This window comes from Vicugna pacos, chromosome 3 (genome assembly GCF_048564905.1).
Source record: "Vicugna pacos chromosome 3, VicPac4, whole genome shotgun sequence".
Lineage (NCBI taxonomy): Eukaryota > Metazoa > Chordata > Mammalia > Artiodactyla > Camelidae > Vicugna > Vicugna pacos.
The window spans coordinates 55874239-55896908 of NC_132989.1; the positions used below are offsets into that span (position 1 = coordinate 55874239).

The 22670-nt window shown below is 46.9% G+C and overlaps 1 protein-coding gene across 2 annotated transcripts; it reads left to right on the forward strand.

Moving 5' to 3' along the window:
• The first annotated feature begins 10360 nt into the window (after positions 1-10360).
• Positions 10361-19707, forward strand: GLRX (glutaredoxin). Of its 2 annotated transcripts, none has more exons than XM_015246732.3 (3): positions 10361-10681; positions 16753-16868; positions 18448-19707. In XM_015246732.3, the coding sequence occupies exons 1-2, from the start codon at positions 10475-10477 to the stop codon at positions 16864-16866; spliced, it is 321 nt and encodes a 106-aa protein (XP_015102218.1). In that variant the 5' UTR covers positions 10361-10474; the 3' UTR covers positions 16867-16868; positions 18448-19707. The 2 variants fall into 2 exon arrangements, with proteins under 2 accessions (XP_015102218.1, XP_015102217.1); XM_015246731.3 differs by having other exon boundaries at positions 18451-19707.
• Positions 19708-22670: the final 2963 nt, after the last annotated feature.

The following is a 22670-nucleotide window of genomic DNA, read 5'->3' on the forward strand; positions in this document are numbered from 1 at the left end:
AGCCCCGCTCAACATGTATTTCTTTTTATACAAGTGGCACTGGGCTGCTGCCATCTCCACCACTCCTTCACAGACCCTAAATTTCTCACCTCACATACAACCAATCAGAGGATGGTGCATGCATGCAGCCCCCAGCGCATCAGGTTCACCAGCCCTTACCCATAAAAGACGTCAACAACAATCGACGGCTCACACAGGCACTTCTCGTCTGTGTAGCCCACTGTTGTCAATGGCAGTGTAACCTAATCAACTCCTTCTCTATTTTCATTCTTTGTCTTTAGTAAATTCTTTCACCACCCATGACACCAGCCTGCTGTGTCCCCCAATAATTTGCATAGTAGGGTCAGTTCACTCGAGGTCCAGTTAAGCTCTCTGAGCCTTTATCATCTGTATGGAGTTAAGCTGAGCTTCACGGAGGGCGTTGGTGCTCAGGTATATCACCAGCTGGAAGACACATCACTAAGAAAAGGCTGGCAATGTGATTTTGATACCCTATGGGGTCCTCCCTGGTATGAACCCTTTCTGTGTCCCCTGTTTCTTGTTGCAAGGAAATAGGCTTCATTTAGCCTCCCTGACCTACCCTGAGTTCCAGAGGGCAGGTTCAGACAGTTGCTAATCAGGGAAGGGAGGCAATCCAGAGGCCATGGAGGAACAGTCAAGAAACAATAGTGCAGCCTTGGGGCAGGGTCCTGGTTCCTCCTCAATGAATATACATAACAGTATCTTTAAGTTCTTCTGTAGGAACCAAGACCCCCCACAACACTTAATTCTTGTTTATGTTTTTTGGGGGGGTGCTGGGTCCACCAGACTGCAGACATTCTGATCAAAAGCAACTTTTCTTTCCAAGGCTATTGTTTCCAGGATCATACCCCTTGCCCCCCCCCCCCCGAATAGAAACCAATTACTATTATTTAAGTCTCAGGAGGCAGCAGCAAAGAAGAAACAAGAACTGATTAGAACCCACAAAGCCCAAGATAGCGGAGGATTTGACTTCCACTGGACCTCGAGTCATATTATACGCTCACTATAATGTATTAGCATAATAAGGACACGCCCATCAGCACCATGACATCTGATGGTTGCCATGACAACAGCCAAAAAGCCCAACTGAGGATAGAAAAGAAAGGTGATTGGCTCCAGTACACCGGGAAGAAAGACATGATGGCAGAAGCCTTGCATACAAGTCCACGTGGCCTGAGCAATAGCTGGACCTCCCTCTACTGGCCATCCTGGCTGACCGCCCCCCACTCGAGCGCTTTTCTTCCCTTCTCCCTGCTCAAGCATTTTCCTTCCTTTTACTCTCAGAGAAATAAAGCAGCTCTTCCACTTGGTCCCTCTGCCCTCTGCCTATGCCATGCAAAATCTTTCACCGCCAGCAGAAAGGGCCAACACTTTGGTGGGCCTCCTAATTCAGGGGTCTCTCTGTCTGCTAACAATTTTATCTTCACTCCCATTTGGAACCACTATTTTCTTTCTCACAAGCAAGGCTGCGATTGTCTCTCACATGATGTCTTTGCACACCTGTGCTGTTCTCGTCCTTGTCCTGCCATGATCCACATGAAAGTATAGAATGTTTCTTCTGACCTGAGAGTTGCATTCAAGTTGGGTGTGAGCATTCAGTTCACAGCAGGAGCAGGCACCACCCACCATGAGGGACACAGGACACTCCTTTCATTGATTCAAATCCCTGCCTGTTCCACGAATGGGCCTGGCAGAAAAATGTCCTGGCAGGGATGACAGCATGCGAAGAGGCTAGAGTAGGTGGCCTTTGAGGCCCCTTCCAGACTTACGCTGACCTCCCTCTAAGACCATGAGCTTTGCTGGGTAGAGTGGAGCAGAGAGCACCTGCTTTGGACTCAGACATACCTGGGTTTGAATCCCAAGTCCACCACTTCCCATTCACGAAGCCCTGGACAACCTCCAAACCTGCCCAGGTCTGCTCTCCTACCTGCAAACAGCAGGTAATGATACCTACTATGGAGGGGATATCTATTTATCAGACAAATATCATTTTGATAGCCTGCTGTGAAAAAGGAGGAAGTAACAGATCTGAAATTGCTGAAAACATTTAGGTTTGGAAGGCACTGCATCAAAGAAGTGGGAAATACAGGGAAATGGGGGGCAAGAGAGGATGGCCGTGTCCCAGATCTCAGTCAGGTCCCTGGGACGCACCCTATGGAGTGAGGGTCCTTGGCTTCTCACAGAAAGAATTCAAGAGTGAGCCGTAGTTGAGTAAAAGTAGACTTAATGTTGGAGATATGTACACTCCAAAGACAGAGTGCAGGCCATCTCAGAGAGCAAGAGAAAGGCCAAGAAGTGGGGTTGGGTATTTAGTTTAAAGTAAAAGTAGATGCACACTCCAGAGACAGAGTGTGGGCCACCTAAGAAGGTAAGAAAGAGCTACCTTGAGCTGAAGCATGGTGATGCTGATTTTTATATGCTAACACATGTGAGCAACTACTTTGGGGAAGGGGTGGGGATTCCCAGGAGTTGGACCACTGCCCTCTCTTTGACCTTTCATGCCTTTCATGACTAGCCTCAGAACTGTCATGGCACTTATGGGTGTGTCAATCACCATGCTAGGACATTGCAGTGTGTATAATGACGCTCAAGGCCCAGTGGAAGCCGAATCTCCTGCTAACTTGGACCTCCAGATCTACTGGGAGTTGACTTTTCTGCCGTCTTGGTGCTAATTGCTTTAATGGTTGTGCCCTGCCACCTTCCTTCCTGTCTCAAAACCACCTGCTCAACAGCAGAAGCTGTCGTCTTTTACTTCACTGTTTTCGGTTTCATTAGACTAAGCAAGATAAAGTCCCTATTGGCGGCTCATGGATTCCAGGAAGTCTGTCCTGGGAACTGGTGGTGAGCACTGTGGTTGCCTCCCCCACACCTGTGTTCCAGTTCCCCTCCCAGCTTTGCCCAGGAGTCCACTCCTCCCCAGTATAGCCCCTTCCCTCCAGGGAGGCTAAACCATCTCCACTCCAAGCAGGTGCCTGACTCTCTCCAAAAATGGAGTCATTCCATTCCTTGTGCTAATCTTTGGATCAGGAATGAGCCTGTGAGGTATGAATGAAAAATACTGCAAACCATATCAGTAAACAAAGAATGGTGAAGCCATCAAATCATCAGCCACTGCCTCCACCCCCCAGTGAAGACATGCCTGCAGCCCAGCCTCTGCAGCCACTCACAATAGTGCACTCTGAGGGCACTCAGAATAATAAAGGACAGGATACTACTCCTAGATAGCTAGGTGCTTGTCAAAGGAATGAATTCAATGAGCCCAAATGTTTGCTTCCTTCCATACACAGAAAAGCACTAAATTCTTTAACTTGAGAGCCTGGTTTTCCTTAGATAAGGAGTAATGTTTTATTGTTCCAACTACCTGGTCTTTGTTGTAAAGCTCCTACATAGCCTAGCTCCTCCCCTACCTCTTCGGAGCAGTCCCTCAGAGCAATCTGAGGCTGTCATCCCGGCTCGAGTCCTTCCGCCAAATAAAACACAAGTCTTAACTTTTAGGCTGCGCATTTATTTCAGTCCACAGAGGCAGTCTGGACCAACAACACTGGATCAGGTTTGGGGGAACTTCAGGAGTGACCCTCTCTCACTTCCTCTGGACACTTCCTCTGCTGTTTACAGAGATGAGCGATCCCACCGCCAGGCTGAGGGTGAAGCTGTCCCGTGGACAAGGGCAGGGAAACAGAACTGAGCCCACTGAATTGTGCCAGCCATGAAGTGCTCTACTTCCACACTTTTGGTTTTTTGCATATTATGATTCAAGCCAATTTGAGCTGGGATTTCTGCTCCCTGGAGCCAAAGGCATCTGAGCAGATGCAGCAGGGATGGACTAGTTCAGAAACCCTCTTTGGCCCTGATGTAGCTACCTTGGGAAGGAGGCACCAATGAAAAGAAGACCCCTGCTCTTGATGGTGAAAGCCGGTGGTAGACGATAGAATCAGTGTCATGTGTGGCAGAGAGTGAGGGGATCAATTATCCAACAGCTGGGCTGTCTCTTCGTGCTGGCCCTGAGAACTCAGATGTGAGCAAAAATACTGCAACCATATCAGTAAACAAAGAATGCTGAAACCAAGTCATCAGCGGCCGCCGCCACCCCCCAGTGAGGACAGACAGGCCTGCAGCCCAGCCTCTGCAGCCACTCACAATGGTGCACTCTGAGCAGACTCACAATAAGAAAGGACAGGATACTGGCCCTAGATAGCTAGGTGCTTGTCAAAGGAATGAATTCAGTGAGCCCAAACATTTGCTTCCTCCCATACATAGACAAGAACTAAATTCTTTAACTTGAGATGCCTGCCTTTCTTTAGATAACAAGCAATCTTTTATTATTCCAACTACCTGGTCTTTGTTGTAAAGCTCCTATACATTCTAGCTCCTCCCCTACCTCTTTGGAGCAGTCCCTCAGAGCCATCTGAGAGGCTGTCATCCCTGCTCGAGTTCTCCCACCAAATAAAACATAACTCTTAACTTTTAGGCTACACATTTATTTCAGTCGACATGGGTATCAAGGGCACATCAGTGCGCTTAGGGAAGACAGCCCTGACCTGGGGGTGGGCATGTGAGCCCAGGAGATAGACGCGAAGTGTGCTGGGGGAAAGCGTGGAGGAGGAAAGCCCTGGCTGTGCCACCGTCTGCCTCCTACCTGTTAACACAACTGTGTGAGCACGGATGCTTGGACTGGCTGCAGCCAACTGGCAAATGTGAGGGGAGGGCCAGGAGAATCTCAGAGACACTCAGCCAGAGCCCTGGATCCCTGAGCCTCTGAGCCAAATGCCTACACCTGACTTCCTGACAGCCAAGAAAAACAAACCCCTCTAATCAAAACCGGTTCCAACTGGGTATTCTGTTGTTTTCTACCTAAAATATCCAAACTGATAAACCCAGTTAGAGGCTGGGGTTATAAAAGCTGGGGTGTTATATTCTGCTTATTTAGATGATATTCTGAAGTCTAAATCTACATGCCTTCCCTCATAAAGCCCCTTAGAAGGAATCCAGGTCACAGCCCAAGGGGAATCCTTAACCCTCCATCTAGTCCCCAACCACATCCATCCCAAAGAAGACAGGTAGGAAGCCCTGTGAGATACCCTACCTTGGCACCAAGAGCTGGGAAAAGAGAGAAACGTAATGCTGCTTCCTTCTCGCTGCCCCTAATCAAGGGCTTAGTGATTCAGTTAAGGAGAAGAGAGAAAGCCCTTCCGTGAAGCCGAGAGCAAGAGTAAGATCGAACTGGTGAAACACCTGGAAAGGTCAAGCACACAGTCTTGAACTTAAATGACAGCAAGAAACCTCAGTAGGATCCAGGACTAGTAGGTGACATGCTATCCCTAAACTGAGCCTGGGTCTTAGAAAGGGTGGCAACTTTCTGAGAGCCTTTCCAGCTGTCTCTCTCCCCTCTCCCCGCCTCAAACCCCTAGTGCTCTATCCACAAGCAGCTACACTCAATGCCGAGTGTCCTCTGTGTCGTTCTTGTGTTTCCTGCTCCCTCTGCCTGAAGTGCACTTCCCTACCTTGCAGGCTCGTAAACATCGCATCCCTCCAGGTTCAGCCTAGCTCATCTCTGTCAGCCTTTCCCCAGGCACCCTCCAGCTGGGAATGATCACTCTCTTTTGCCACCCTAGTGCCCATACAAACTTCTGTTACACCACACAGAATATGTTGTAACACTGTGCTCATTTCCCATGTCTGTTTCCCCCCCAAAACTATGAACTCCTAAGGACTGGGGCTGCATGTGATCTTTGCGTCTGGCCCAGAGTAGCTAGCTGATTAATAAATGTTTGTCATCCTAAGTGAAGTAAGCCAGAAAGAGAAAGAAAAACACCATATGATATCACTTATATATGGAAACTAAAAAAAAAAAAAAAAAAAGACACACATGAACTTATTTACAAAACAGAAAAAGACTCACATGAGGTGCCAACTGGTGCCTGCTGAGGCCCTGTGACCCCCAAACTTCCAGCCCTTAGGCATCTGCCTGCTCCTTTCAGGAGATAAACTCCTGCACAATTAACAGCCTTGGGAAATGACTAGTCTCACTGTAGCTCAGGCTGACTTGTCACAACCCATGTCTCCCCCTTACCGGAGTCATAAATTCCACTCCCTTGCTGTGTCAGCTCATGCCTCCATCTTACTGGAGTCATAAATCCACTATCCTTCCATATACCAAAGCCCCTTAGCTCACTTGTAGCCAATCAGAAATCTGTTCCCCTGTTCCTTTGAGTTCACGGCCCCTTCCCCGATAAAAGACCCTGCACATTCACACTCAGTGGACACACAGGAACCCCTGTCTGTGCAGCCTGCTGTGGCCTATAGCAGCGAACCTATTAGACTTTCCTTTGGTCTTAAACTGCTCCCTTTCTGGTAAATGCTTCTTACCAACCCACATCACCGGCCCACCACCAAGTGTCCCCCAACATCACAGATACAGAAAACAAACTCATGGTCACCAGTGGGGAAAGGAGGTAGGAAGGGATAAAATAGGAGTTCAAGATTTGTAGATACTAACTGCGATATATAAAATAGATAAACAACAAGCTTGTGCTGTACAGCACAGGCAACTATATTCAGTATCTTGTAGTAACCTATAATGAAAAAGAGTATGAAAAGGAATATGTGGGTATAAGTATGACTGAAACATTATGCTGTTCACCAGAAATTGACACAACACTGTAAACGGACTATACTTCAATTAAAAAAAAGAAAAATGTTTGTAGGGTGAATGCCTGGGTGGATGGGTGAGGACCAGTGTGCATTCGGGCTCTGGTAACACAGAGATAAGAGCCCCTTTCCTCCCCTCAAGGGACACACTGTAGATGACAGAGAAGGAATAAAAAAGAACAATGAAATGGGATGAGTCAGGGCACAGCACATGGTGTGAGCTCAGCTGAGGGGCACCCAGTCCAGTGGGGAAAGGAGGTATGTGTTCAGGGGTACTTCCTGGTGGATGGTGTTGGGCCAGCAGGAGGCAGGTGCACAGGAACGAGAATCAAGGGCCTTCTAGACAGAGAGGCAGGTCCAAAGCAACCAAGGTGCGAGCAGCGGAAGTATGGTGATGGCTCAGACTCAGTGTCGCTGGGATAAGGGAGAAATGCGGGGAAAAGGCAGGGACGACTGATCACAAGGGGCCACATTCCCACTAGGGAATCTGGAATTTCTCCTAGAGAGAAATAGAAGGCTCCTAAGAAAAAGAGAGAATGCTGCAGGGTCCATAGACTTCTGGCAGATTCCTACTCCAAGGTCCCTCAGGTGTCCAGGTGCTGCCCTTGAAAGGTAACAAGAAACATTCCTTTCCTAGTATACACCTGCCTTAGCTGAACTAACTACCCTAGATAATGATCACCTATACAGTGCCTGGAAGCCTGACCCCTGGAACCAGCCATGTAGCCCTACCTTTTCATGAGGCCCCCTTCCCTATTACCTCACCATCCACCAATCAGAGGCCTGTACACGAGCCGATCACGCACTCTGTGACCCTGTGCTACCTGAGGTAACCCTCCCTTACAAAAGATCTCAGCAACTGACCCACGGTGCACACACAGGCACCCCTCGTCTGTGTGGTCCGCGGCTGTCTATGACAGCATACCTAGTAAACGCCTTTCCTATTTTCATTCTTTGTCATTGGTAAATTATCTTACGGCCTGCGCACAGGCCTGCGAATCCCACAACAAACACGACAGGATTTACACTTATAATGACCCCCCCAGCTGCAGGGTAAGGCCAGGCAACGAGGCCGAGGTGGAGAGCCTAACGAGATCTCGCGAAGAGGAGATGAGGGCTGGGCCCAGGAGGGGCAGTCAGACTGGGGAGGCACTCAGCAGGCAAGATGGTTAGAGCCTGGGCACTCTGCGTAAGTGAGAAGCAGGGGGCAGGGGAGGAAGTGGCAGTAAACATGCCGCCCCGGCTTCTGCCCTGGCCCAGGGCAGACGACAGTACTCACGGGAGGTGAGCAGCTCTGCTTGACAGGAGGAGAGAGGAGGGCGGCTTCCCTGAGGCTGAGATGCCTGCAGAGCACCAGGTGGGTCTTCTCAGGAAACAATGAACTATCAGTTACTGAGGCTCAGGAAAGAGTTTGAGGAACTCATCCATGAAAAGCTGATAGCTGGGGCCACCGTGCAGAGAAAACCCTTCAAGCAGAGTGTACACACAGCGCGAGGAGGACCCAACCCCAGGGCATACCTTAGGTGCAGGCAACACTCCTGAGGAAGAGGCTGAGTCAGAATATCCAGGGAAACAAGAAGCCACAAACGTTCATGATGCCACTGCAACAGAGTATTCTATGCTCTGGATTCTTCACTCAGCCAAAGCCACAGCATTTTCTGAGAAATGGAGAAGACGCCCCCTCTTTGCCATCTGTTTGTGCTCCATGTCCCATGAGAGGCCTTCTGCAGCTGTGTCCCGGGGCCCTCTCTCCTAGGACTTCAGACACCAGCCCCTGGGGCCGAGCTGTCAGGCAGAGAGCAGAGCTTCCATCTCTGCTCCCGGTACCCAACCCCCACAGGGGACCCAATGCAAATCGATCCTTTGGGAGGTTCACTCCACCGATTTACCAAAAACTCCACCCCCACACTTCTGAGTGAGTCTCAGACAGGACACCTGGCTACGCTGTGAGATAGCAACAGGAAGGTCATGACGGATGTCCACCCAAGGAGTTTCAGCAGAACGGCTGATAAGGAGGTCAGGTTGCAGTGAGGTGAGGAGAGGGTGGGAGGAAGGTCAAGTATAGAAGGCGAACATACCAGCAAGTTCCATGAAACGTTGCTGTGACAAAAGGGCGGAGGCAGGAAAGCAGGGTCCAAGGAGATGGAAGGTGGTTGATGGTTGTTTGTAACAAGGGAGGGACTTGACCAGAGTCACAGGCTGAGGATAAAGCGCCAGCAGAGGGGGAGAGGCGAACCCTAGACACTGAGAAAAGACTGAGTCTGAGGGAATCGCCAGTGCAAGGCGTGCTGAGGAGCCTCAGGCCGGTGAACACAAGGCTACCTTGAAGAGACCCTGGGCTTCCAGGGAGGTGCCTGGCCACAGGCTCAAGGAAGGAGATCAAGAGAGATGACAAGGACTCCACCACAAGCTTATCCAGCAGAGAACGAAGCTGTGATGGGGAGTCCCGTGCCCTGAAGAGGACGGATCACCTCAGGTCTCCCTGCCCTAGTCTTTGTGTTGACAGAGACCTCACTTCTTAGTCCCTCTCTGTGACTCAGAATCCGGGCTTCTCATTTTCCCACTTAATTTTAGTTATAACTAGAGCTTCTTCCAGGAGTCAGTTTTCTTCCCTTCCCTCCATCACACTGTGCTTGGGATTCTGACGTAAGGATCAGTGAAGCGTGTGGCTCTGGCCCGGGCCCCCCACTCTGGAGATACTCTAGTCTCAGAGTAAAACTTCTGGGTAAAAGGACAGTTCACCTTTAAAGGAGGTGGCTTTCCTGGTTTTGCTTGTTTAACTTACTGCACTCAGGGACGGTCAGAACTGGCCCTGGAACACAAGACTCTGCTTCCCCGCTTTAGGAAATGTGGTCACTACAGGAAAGAACATTGCGTCCTACAGTGTCTTTTATCACTCAAGGTGAATGGGGTGACTTATTACACCACTTAGACTCACAAACAGTCACACAGAGAAAAAGACCCTCATTAAATCTGCAGTCTGAAATTAGGATTTGTATTGGAATTTGCTTCCGTGCTAAACTGCTGTTCAAGGATCCCAAACTCAAATGTTTGTGGATGAAAAGCAGGTGTCTGGAAGGTGTGAGCTGGCTCAGGGGTCTGTAGCAAACCCCGCCTCTGTCTGCCTTTTCCAAAGGACAACAGCCACTCAGCCCCAGCTGCTGCCACAAATGAAGGCGACCTGACTTCTCAGGGTGAGGTTGCCAGTCCAGGTTCTTTTGTGAAATCTCCAGATGTTCACATGTTGGTAACTAATCCCATTAAACAGTCACGACAACAAACAATGCCAGCCAAGCGAGACGGGACAGAGTCACAATTTCAATTTCGCTTCATCTAAAGAGATTTCAGTGCCTTCTGTTTCTTGAATGGTTTTTTGTTTTGTTTTATTTTGTTTTTAAAAAACAAAACCGTGTCTCTGAGACGGCAAAGATTTCGACAAAGATTTGACTCTTGAAGGTCACTGTCTGCTTGGCCCCCTCCCTGGGGGAGGCTTCCCCAGAAAGTGATGTGACTCTGCTTTCTTCCCAAGGACAGGCGCTCCTGCAAGCACTGAGCACAAGGATCCCCGGGGCATAGCTACTGATGATGACACACAAGTAGGCGTTCCTACAAAGCTCTAGCTGGTGAATCACTCCAGACTGGAATGACTTCAGGGCTGGCCCTTTAAAACTCATGCATGCTGCCGGGCAAACTCCTCCTCCAGGGAGGTTCCTTTAAATGAGAGCCAGCCGGCTGGGCCTCCGTTTTACACCCGATCAATACCTGCAATTGAGGTTTCCTCACCGGGAGGCAGCAGCCTGTCAGCATGGCTCAAGCGTTTGTGAACAGCAAGATCCAGCCTGGGAAGGTGGTCGTGTTCATCAAGCCCACCTGCCCCTACTGCAGAAGGACCCAGGAGCTCCTCAGCCAATTGCCCTTCAAACAAGGGCTTTTGGAATTTGTCGATATCACAGCCACCGGTGACACCAACGAGATTCAAGACTATTTGCAACAGCTTACAGGAGCCAGAACGGTGAGTGTGGGGTTTCGTTCTCAAAGGTTTCAGAAAAGGGTCCCAGATTCCTCTTCTCGGGGCTGTGAACTGGGTACGCCTGTGCCTTTCTCTAGGACGCCGCTAGGGCTCCGTCACTCAAGACGACGGGAGGGCTGCTCGGGGTGGGGGAGGGCGCCGGAGAGAAGACACTGCTTCCTTGAATGGGCGGCTGGACTGTGGCCAACGTGGCTCTCAGTTCAGAGCAGGGAGCACTGCTGATTGTGCTGGGCGTCAGGGTCAGTGGGCCCAGCAGCTATCCGGGAGTCACCGAGCAGCTATCTGGAGTCTTTGTTTTAAGCACTGCCGAGAAATGACAGTTTGAGTTTGCAGGGCTGGGGTGGAAGGAGGGGTGGAGGGGCCACGTGTGATCGGTACATTTCTGTTGTTGAACAAGAATCGCCTGCACTCTTTCCTCTGTGTTCACGTGGCCAAGCGGGATTTGCTATCCTTCAATCTCTTCTCTAGGCTCTTTAATCTTAACCTAATCAGCTCATTCTCCCATACCCTATCTAATTCCTCCCACTGGAAAATAATGGCTCATTATTGCTCCTTGTTCTAAATGAACAAGGTACTTCCAGGCCTGTCCTATAGGGAGTACAGTGGCCAGAGTTCCGGCTGGCTCTCACAATGGCTTGCTGGTGACTTCCTGGCAAGTCACCACCTCTGTGACTTTCAGGGACCTCCTGGCTGCAAGACCAGACTGCAGTAGGCAACCTCTGTGTCCCTTTTGCTCTGAATAGACAGTGGGACCCTAAGAATGGCTCTCCTCTATCTGAAAATGCTTCCTCTTCCTCAGCACCTATGGCTCCTGGTGGGATGGCCAGCCAACCAGATCACCAGTATCAGTTCAGGTGCTGGGGATGGTGAGTGATGTCCCACCAGCTCACCCAAGCACCTTTCAGGATGCACATCCTAAGGACACATATTCTAGTTCAAGTTTAGTTTGACTTACAGGATTTTCTCTGGGTTCTAGGTGTCAAGCATAGGAGGTTGTCTGTCCCTAAATCTGGTCAGAAATCGGCATTCTGGTGCAGAGGGAGGAGAAACATGCTACCCTGTTGCTTCCAGGGCCCCAGCTGTGAGCTGAGGCCCCTCATCTCTGGAAAGTCTGGGAGTGGACGACAGTGGTGAGAGAGCCTCTTGCTGCTTGGCTGGACCACCAGCTGCACAGGTTGCTCGGGTCCTGACAGAAGGGCAGTGCCAGTATTCCACAGCCCCCACAGTGATCGATCCCTCTCAGCCAGTGCTTCCCAAATGTTGCACATTAGTATCACCTGAGCAACTTTAAAAATTATCCCAATGCCCAAGTCACACCTCAAGCCAATTAAATCACAATATGGGAGGTGGCAGCCGGGCATCAGCAGTTCTAAAGATCCCTAGGTCATGGATACAACCATTGAGTCTTGAGTAAGTTCTGGAGATGTAGTGTCCAGCATGGTGACTACAGTCAGTAATACTGTACTGTAGGCTTGAAATTTGCTGCGAGATTAGATCTTAAGTGTTCTCATACACGCTGTGTGTTATTAACTTGAATGCAGTAATCATTTCATAATACATATATATATATCAAACTGTGATATTGTACACCTTACATATCCACAAATTTGTAAGTTATACCTCAATAAATCTGGAAGTGAAAATAGAGTTTATTCCCCATCAAAAAAAAAAAAGATCCACAGGTAATTCCAATTTACAAGTTTTGGGAGCTACCTGTTTCAGCTTGGAAGCATCCATTCTCCAGCCAGAAAAGCAAACCTCTTCATGCATTCATTCAACTGTTTGCTTTTTGTTTTCATTTCTTTGTAAAGCAACACTTTTTCTTGTAGTGATCTTTTAAGTTTGGTTTTGAATTTTTAAAAATATTTTTAACAGGTTCTTGAGTCCTGAATGCACCCCTCCAAGAGGAGGAACAACTCCTTCAAAGCTGTATACTCCGTGATCCCTACCAGTGAAGGGTTTCTATTTGAAGAGACTGAAAGCTTGAGAGCTGTTGCTGTCTTGCTTATCCCGTGATGCCCTGTGGTGCTGTGCATGCAGCAGGAGCCCAGTGGGACTTGACCGAGTGCAGGAAGATAGGCCTTCATTCAGGCCATGTACTTGGAGAAACTTGCTTAGGTGTTGCTACAGCCACAGCTCCTAGATCAGTGCCTTCACTTATTCCTTCCCTAATGCTCTTTATGTAAATCCAAGTTCCTGACCTCTCTTATTTCCCTTCTCTCTGAAGAACATTTCTGAATACTCCTAACAAGGCAGATCTTTGGGCAACAAATTCCCTTAATTTTTGTTTGTGTAACAAAGTCTTCACTTCTCCTTCAATTTTGAAGGGTAATTTTGCTGGATACAACAAATATTTTTAAGCCCACTATACTAGGCACTTTTCTGGACACTGGAAATACTGCCATGAACAGGACAAACAGAAATTCCTGCCTTTGTGGAACTTACATTCTAGTAAATCTAATAAATAGTATGTTGGAAGGTAGTAAGTGATATGTGCTATGAAGAAAAACCAAGTGGGAAAGGGAAATAGGCTGTAGGCAGCGAGGTTCAGTGTTAACTAGAGCCATCAGGGCCTCACTGACTTAAGTAGATCTCTAAAGGAAGTGAGGGAGCAAGGCATGAAGAAATTTAGGGGTAGGGCATTCCAGGCATAGGAACAGCGAGTGCAAAGGTCCTGTGGCAGAAGCATGCCTGGCCAGGAGGCCTGTGTGGGTGGAGCATTATGAGTTAGTAGATGAGATCCGAGAGATCATGGGTTATAAGTTGGCAAGGTCTTCCAAAGTATCTTAAGGACTGTGCTTGTGCTGGGAGATAAGATGCCAAAAAAAGGGTTCTGAGCAGAGTAACTCTATCTGACTTAGTTTTGGTGACCGTGGGGAAAGGAGACTGTAGGAAGGCCAGGGTGAGGGTTGAAGACGCAATCAGGCAATCTCTAGGGCAGAGTTTTGTGCACAGTCTGGCACAGAAGCTGGGAGACATCTGGAGCCTAGAGCAGTAATTCTGATGAGAAATGATGGTGGCTTGCACCAGGGAGTATCCGAGGGAATGCTGAAGAGTGTTGGGCAGCAGCTAGTAGCAGCTGCCGAATAACCCTAGAGCACAGAAGATGCCCCCAGCTGGGGCTGGAGGAAACCCCCAGGGGAGTCAGGGCCCCAGTGTTCCCATGCTTGCTTTGCTGGTGGTGGTTCTCTGCTTCTGAACAGTAACGGACTCCAGTTCCTCCAAAGAGGGAGACGGCTGCCAGGAGGCGAGGGCACAGAGGACACGTCTCCTCTTCCTTCCTCAGCTATGTCAGCCGCTTCCTGTTTTGTCACCACAGCCCCCACGCTGTCCTGTTTAGCCTGCTGTTCAGTGCCGTCTGGGGGAGCCGGGAACCAGCGTGGTCTGAGGAGGTTTTGCTGTTGTCTAGCCTAGAGGGTGGGTGTAAGGGCAGCGGGGCCTTTCAGCTCTCAGGCAAGCCAGCTTCTGTGCCAGACGGTGTGCACAAAACTCTGCCCGGAGACTGCCTCATTGTGTTTCAGGGCCTGTCTCGTGCGGCTGGAGGCTGCTACGGAGCTGTGGGTTTCCAAAGCCTCGTTATCCTGGGAGGAATGAACTGCCATAGTGCCAATCAGCAGTTTGCAGAAGTGATCCCTGGAGCAACCGAGTCAGTGTCACCTGGGAACTTGTCAGAAATGCAAGATCATAGGCTGCAATCCAGGTCTCCTAAATCAGAAACTTGGGCGGGACAGGGAGCAGAAATCTATGCTTTAACAAGCCATCCATGGTTCTGATGCACATTCCAGTGTGAGAACTGCTGTCTAAGGAGGGGGCTCCTTATTCCTCAGGGCCTTCTCTCCACCTGACTTAACTCAAACCCCCTTGGCCAGCACCCCGTCAAAAGTGCAGATGTGGCAAGTGGTAGGAGGGGTGACAACTGCTCAGTTCTTTTTGAAAATATAGAAGTGCAAGAATGAACATATCTCTTCCTTATTTCAAGCTCAGATGATTTTTATTCCTTTAGGAAATGCCTTCGACAGAAAGGGCCCTGCAATGTAATGACAGTTGAATTACAGGAGGATTCTGTTCTATTTACTGTTACTGCTGACAACAGCCAAGTGTTTCTGGGGAGACCAGAAGCCAGGAGGCCCCCAGCACTTTGGGGAAGTGCTTTATTGGCTCTACCAGGATCCAGGGGAAAGCTTAGGTTTCTGACCTCATCTTTCTGGGCTATTCTTTCAGCTGATTAAAGAGTGTTGCCTTTAGGGTGCTTCTATTTGCAAAGCCCCCACCCCGGCGTGCAGTGCGGTGGGGAGCGGGGGAGACAGGCAGCATCTTCGGAGACTGAGGAGGACACGACCAGGCTTTCTTGCTGGAACGCAGTCCTGTGTGTTCTGCCCTACTCTCAGGACACAGGAAACAGCCATAGAAACATGGTGCAGGATTCTTTTTATTTTTGGCCTTAATTGTGAAAACCTACTTCCACCCAGTCCCCCTTCTTAATAAAAATACAGTAAGGACTTATCTGAAATAATTCAGCCCTCTTCCTCAGCTCTCACTTTTTTAAAAAATTCATCTGAACACGCACACCAGTGTTCATAGCAGCGTTATTTATAATTGTCAAGATACGGAAGCAATCTAAATGTCTAACAGATGAATGGCTAAAGATGTACATATAAACAATGGAACACTACTCGGCCATAAAAAAGAATGAAATGTTGCCATTTGCAACAATATGGATGGACTCAGGGTATTATGCTCAGTGAAATAAGTGAGACAGAGAAAGACAAATACTGCATATCACTTAGATGTGGAATCTAAAAAATAAAACTAGTGAATATAATACAAAAGAAACAGACTCACAGATACAGAGAACAAACTAGTGGTTACCACAGGGAGAAGGAAGTGGGGGGGGACAGGGGTCAGGGATTAAGAGATACAAACTACTACAAATAAAATAAGCTACAAAGGTATCTCAGACGACCCAGGGAATATAGTCAGTAACTGTATAATAGCTATAAATGGAATATAACCTTTAAAAATTGTGAATCACTGTGTTATCCACCTGAAACTTGTATATCAACTATACCACAATTAAAACAATTCATCTGAATTACTATGCATTCTGGGGAAAATCTAAAGCTCTAAAAATGACTCTTACTGCCATCTTTCACCTCTCCTGCCCCTTCTGGTACGTTCCTAGTGTTCCTGCTTGCTCCTGACCGCTCGGGGGACCTGTACTGTGCTTGTTTCTTCACTGCAGTCAGCCTTTCTGTAGCATCCTTGGCCTGGAATTTGTCTGAGCCACAGTAATAGGATTCTCCCCATCCAGGATGCCAAGGGCCCTCTGGAATCCTGGCATGTGCCCTACCTAGCAGCAGGGAGCGAGCCCCAGTGTGACTCGAGATAAACACACTCAGCAGGTAGAGTGACTGTGTCCGCCTGGGGGACCCACCCACTCCAGGTGTGAAAAAAGCAGACATGTGTCCTTGCTCCCAGAGCTGCAGCACTTGCATAGCTTAGGATGGGCGAGATATTTAAGGAGGAGATTCAGATACCACCACCCCTTCCCCAGCTGAGGACAGAGCTCACAAAAGAGAGAGAGGACTCTAATAAACCGTGAGTCTAAAAATCAGGGACAGAGAACTGCTGCAGATAACTTCCCAGCTGCATTTAGAAACAAACTCCTTCCTGGTTACCATGGCTCAGTGTACAGGCTCAGGTGTGGTCCCAGCGGCAAAGAAACCAGAATTCAATCAGGGAGGTCCAGCTGCAGCCAACCAAAACTCTTTCCCTGAAATGAGCTTCTGGAGAGTAAACTTTCTAAATCTCTGACAAGTGAGACAATCTCATACACAGCACACTCAACTTGAAAAGCATCTTGGCTTAAAAACATTCTTGAATAATTTTATGCTGGTAATAAAGTTCTGACCTGAAAGAGTGTACATGAAGAGTTTGTAAAGTGATTTGAAAGGTTTTGGATCACGGGAAATATTTAGAGGAAGGATAAAGTATCATTCTTTCTCATCTAATAATGAAGTTCCTTAAATGTCTTGGCTTGTTTGCTTTTTTAGGTACCTCGGGTCTTTATCGGTAAAGAGTGTATAGGTGGATGCAATGATCTAATGAATATGCATGAGAGAGGGGAACTGCTGATGCGTCTAAAGCACATTGGAGCTCTACAATAATTGTGAGTGACTGGTGTCGCAACGCTGGGCCAGGAACACCAGGAGATGGTGGAATTCTACTGCTGTGTTTTATTGTAATTTACAGAGGCACTTTGGCTAGGGCAAAAATGATCTGGGATGATCTGAGAAACTGATGTCATGTCTGAGTTTCCCATTTTAAAAATATTGATTGTGTCAATGGGAGGAAACTGTTTCACCCAACCTTCATTTAACAAATATTTATTTAGCACTTACTATGTGCCAGACACTGTACTTGGCACTGGGAACACAGAAATGAACAGAAAGACAACATGGAATTTATATTCTAGAAAAGTAGACAGGTCAAAAACAAGAAAGTAAATAATTTCTGAAACAAATGAATGTGGTAGAACATGGCAGGGGGTGGGGAGCAAACTTGGCTAAGATGGTCAGGGAAGGCCTTTCTCGGGGCTGGCTAGTTGAACAGAAAGGGACAGCCATGTAAAGATGAGGCAAAAGAGTTTTTCAGGCAGAAGAAATAGCAAGTACAAAGGCCCTGAGGTGACAAGTGTGGAATATTCAAGGAACAGAAAGCAAGCAAGAGCAGACTGAGTGAAGGGCAGTAAGAAGGGAAAGTGGAAACAAGTGTTCCTGAGGCTGGAACACACAGGCCATGGTAAGCAACTTGGATTCTCCTAAGTGCAATGTGAAGTCAAGTTAATTTTTGCTTTACCTGGGTTCATGCTGCGAATCAGTTCAATCTAATTGGCTTCCAAAACAAGAGAGCAAAGTTTTCTAAAATTGTAAGCTGAAGGAGATCTTTGGATGAATGGCAAAACCACAGGGTGATGAACTCTTCAGAAAGGAACAAAGATATTTTGGGGGTCTGATGGGCTCCCCTCCCCTCAGCTCTTGTTAGCTCAGCTAGTTTTGAACCAGACCATGCCACTGACTCATTTGTGGAAAGACTCAGTGTTTCTTTAGCCAAAGGAGAAATTTATGGTGCTTAAATCAAAATGTTCTTTGAGCCGTATTTATTGCCCATTAATTAATAACTAACCCTTGAGCAATGAGTACATATAATTTGTGAAGGTTACTCAGAACAGCAACAGAAGTGAAAAACAAGATCTGAAAAATGCAGCTGAATCCCTCGAAATAAAAGTCAGTATTATCAAACTTTCATCACAATTCTGCATCATCATTACACCAAGTGAACACTATGTTTGGGTTAGATTTCTGGCCTCACCCCATGCACTAAAGCACTCAAAACCCAGTTAACTGTGGTACCAAATGTTTCCTACTCTGGAACACTTTTTAGCAATTTAGGCTTAGATTAATGGAACAAAACTAATGACTTTCCTGGGAAGGTAGGAAATACCATTTCCCCAACTTCCTCTATGTTGGGATGGGCATGAGAGTCCCCCATATTCACTGGGTCTCTTTATTTGCATCGTCCTTCATAATTATATGCTCTCAGTATTTTACTGGCAACTGCATCTCCAGGCCATCTGTAACCGATTGTGTTTAAAAAGCAAGAGTAAGTGTTCAGGTGATGAAAGGGAAGTGACGAGTATTGATTTTTCCAAGGAAATTCAATTCTTTTTTTTTTTTTTTCTCCCCTAGCAGAGCAGACCCCAGGCTGATACGCCCTTGAAAGCTGGACAGCATTGCAGATAATGACAGCACTTGGCTGGTGTATGGATCCGGGGCTACTTTTACCCAGCTACAGCAGCTATTTACTTAAAATTCTGAAACATGTTAACCAAAAAAAGGGAGTGGGTTTTGGTGGGGCAAAAACAGCCTATTCTTCTTTTGACTCAGTATTTAAAGCGGACCAGCTTGCCCCAAACCACAGGTCTGAGAAGTTTGATGGATGTCTTGGGATTCTTGTGCACTGGCCCTTTGGGTTCCAAAAGACTGTAAGCTTTGGTTTAGGATTTACTGGCTGACCCAAAAGATGCTCTTTCTCTTTGGTGCATGTTTCTTTCTAACTATTCTCCATGTGCTGGGACTCTACCTCTTCACCAGTGTTTCTCAACCAAGTTTATCCCAGACTCCGTACCTAGGATGAATCTATAGTTGGTTTTCTGTCCCTGCCCGAAAATGACTTTGTTGAGTTTGACTTTATGGAGTTTGTATTATGAAATCAATAGGTATTGTGAATGTGCTCTCTCGAACTTCGTGTGTCTCCCCAGTCACCATCTCCACCCACCCCATCCTACCCTGAGAGTCACTGCTGTGAACTAGTGTTTTTAACCTTGACCACTCAACAGATGTCATAGGAAATATTCAACACTTCATGAAGGGTCTGAGCACCCAATTTGAGAGACATCACATGAAAGGTGAAGCATGTTGGTCCTCACTTGGTGCTACAAGGATCAGAGGTACAAGTGGAGATGCTGTGATCAAGTGGCTCTGTTATGTAAGACGGTTGTCCAGGGCATCCCGAACAAGTGCGTATTAATTTGCTTACATTATGAATAAAAGTAAAACAAAATTTTAAACATTATCATGGAAAACTTACAGCCCCCATCCCAAAGACTGTGTATGTGAAAGTAGCTAAATTTGGGAAACACTGTTCTAAATGATTTTCTTTCTCTCCTTTCCCACCCTCACCCCATTCTACTAAAATTTAAGAATCTCTTATTATGAAGTCTGTCCTAGAATTGCAAGATTAATTTCCTTCTGTAGTCTCTACTGTGAATGGTTAATTTCTTTTCTAATAGAGGTACCCATGGATCACACAGTCATTTTTGTCTAATTCTTTTCTATGTTCTCCAGACCTTAAGGGATGGTATTAATGCAAAATATACCAATTTAAAGCTTTTTTTCATGTCTGTCCCCTACGATTATAAATAAAGGCACATGCTATTGTCTTTCATTGAGTACAAATGGTTGGTGTAATTTTTTTAATTTCATATTGAAATAACAAATAATTTGAGTATTTCAACACTAGCCCATCAAATAACCTTTAGGATTCAGTAACAGTCTTTCATTTCACATTCCATTTTTCCATTTTACCTAATACTCTTGTACTTTAGGCTTCCTTTCCCTTCCTTTATGGACCCTAATTTCTCCCTTCAACTGTGGGTGATCAAGCAGGTTACACACTGCACAACACTGAATGCCACCCCTGAGCCTGTGCAATGTGCAACCTGCATGGCCCCTGATCCCCTCCAGACCATTTGCCTGCTCTTTTTCTCACATTTCTGTGTCCTTGCTTGTATTTCTTGCTCCTGAGATCCCATTTCTTTGTTCCTCTTCCAAACTCCGCTTTCAACACCTGATTTACAGATGGTCTCCCCCGTGCCTACCCTCTCCTCTCACTGCCTTTTGACTAAAAAAAAGCCATTTTTCCCTCTTCTGTAATCCTAATGTACGCTGCATATAGCTACACCACAACTCTCACCAGGTTGTGTTGTAGTTAATCATCTGTATTGGTCTCTTGCCAGATTCAGAAATACTTAAAGGCAAGAGCCTCAATTTAAAAATCTTTGTATGCCCAGTTTCTAGCACAGAGGATCTATTTTATCAAAGCAATACATGTGGTTTAAAATGTCAAACAACGCTAAAATTCTTTCCCACCTCACTCCTACCAAACCCCAGTCCTGGTCACACATGTATCAATTTCACAGGTGTTTAAACTTATTTAGAAATATTGTAAAATGTGTTAAGATATGTATGAGAGTGTGTAGAATGCATATTTCTATTTAACACCCAAGTATCTGCCTCCTAGGTAAAGAAATAAAGCATTTATATAACATCTTGCTTCTAAGATACCTTGGAGGTTCATGTGCCCCTTCCAAACATATCCCCTTCCTCCCTGTACAGAGGTAATCACCTGTTTGTTTTTGTTGCAATGATTTTGATGCTTTATAGTTTTACTCTGTACAATATCTCCAAGCAAGACATTTTAGTTTTGAAAAGCAATGGCAAACAACAATCTAGTTGTGTAACGAAAGGGCAAACATTATCAGATGGGCAATCTAGTTGTGTAACGAAAGGGCAAACATTATCACAATCAGATGAATGGCTCCGGGAGGCCAGCTGAGCAGAGGCTCTGAGTCACAGACTGGCTCCTGTTTCCTTGGTAGTTTACCAGAGAGGTGGTCCTGAGTGAGTCCTTGGAAACACTGGGAACCCCAGGATTGGGGAGGCTGTTGAATGAACAGGTACAGGGCATCCCCCCTAGAAACAGTGGTGGAAGTCGGCCACTCCGCAGCTGCTGCTTCCATGGCCCACCTGCAGCTTTCAGGAGCAGGTGAAAGCACATCTCATCTGCAGGAGTGTGGCACCCCCTCAACTGGCCAAGGGTGCGGCATGGAGAACAGAAGTGCCGTCAATACAAGGCAGGGTAAGTACAGAAAAGGGCCTGCTTCAGGCTCATTTAAGCATTCTGTCCTCAAGTTAAAAAAAAAAAAAAGGCACAAGATTGCTCTCAACATGTGGAATTTCACAGCTCCATTCTGGACTCGGCCATCTGAGCCCAAGCCCAGCTCTCTTCCTGGGATCTCCCGTTACTATCACCCTAGGGATTTCGCTTCCCTCCATCCTGGGTTGGATCTCCTGTTTCCCATACCCCATATATATTTTTGTTACAGCTAAACTGCTGTCACAGAGACGTAATGCTATGACAGAAGCTTTTTTCTAACAGTTCTGGGGCAGGCAGGTGGCTCTGCTCTGTGACATCACCATCAATCCAGAGGTTGTATGCAGCACTAACGTTCACACCCCATGGGCCAAAACTTAATCTTTGGCCCCACTGAGCTGCAGGTAAGGCTAGGCAATGGTGTCCCTGCTGGGAACCCCCTGCCCAGCTAAAACTCAGGGAGGTCTACACCAGAAGAAAGAAGGAGAGGAAACACCTTCTCAGGAAGTCTTCCCACATCATACTATTTAACATTTCACTTGGCAATCTCTATCCTTAGTCCTTCTTTATTTTTCTCTATAGCATTTATCACCTAACATGTTGTATAATTTGTTTATTTATTTTATTTACTGTCTGTCTTCACCACTAAAATGTGAGTCCCCTGAGACCAGGATTTGTGTCTATTTATTTACTGCTATATCTGCAGCATCAAGAAGATTGTTTAAAAAAAAAAAAAGAGATTGCACATAGTAGGCACTTGATAAATGTTAGGTGTTTGAATGAATGAGTGAGTGAATGAGTGAATGAATGATTAGATGCAGATTACCCAACTATTAGCTCCTGGATGTTTTTCTTTGGAGCTGTTTGGTTTCTCCAGTTTTACAGCTGGGAGTCAGGCCTTGCCACCAGGTTCTGGCTGCCGAATAGGGTAAAGGGATCTGGCAGCCCCCTGGTCAGTGTGCAGGCTCTCATGTCCTCTATCTTCTAGTGGCTTCTTGCTGAGTAATTCTGTGTGGTATGCATGGATAGAAAGCACTATCGTCCAAAGAACACCAAGAAGTTGGCACAGGGGGTTGGCAGAGGGAAGCAACAGAAATAACTAGGCAAATAAATTCACAGCCAGAGCTCTATTTTTTCTGTTTACTCTAAGAAGTAAGTGATTCAATCTCCACGTGTCTCATTTCAGTAACTGTCTTCAGTCTGCCCCTTCCAGCCTGGCCCCTGGAGTGGGACGCCTGACAGCCATTCTTCCCAATTCAAGGTTGTCAAAGATGCGTAAATGTGTCTGTGTGGTCTAGACCACACTGTTGATACACCCAGTATTATTAGGCCATTATCTTGACATGTGGTTATAAGAGGAAGCCATGCTAATTCACTGTGTCATACAATTTTTAGTGGGTCCTGGGAAGTATTTCAAAGTGTTGGGCTCCTGAGGTATTTTAATTAAAATTGCTTTGTTATATTGATAGTGATCTTG

What these genes read in the sequence shown, in the direction of transcription:
- GLRX (XM_015246732.3), top strand. Translation starts at nt 10,475, where the DNA reads ATGGCTCAAGCGTTTGTGAACAGCAAGATCCAGCCTGGGAAGGTGGTC. An exon ending in AGCTTACAGGAGCCAGAACG is followed by an intron (nt 10,682 to 16,752) that starts GTGAGTGTGGGG and finishes TTGCTTTTTTAG; the next exon opens with GTACCTCGGGTCTTTATCGG.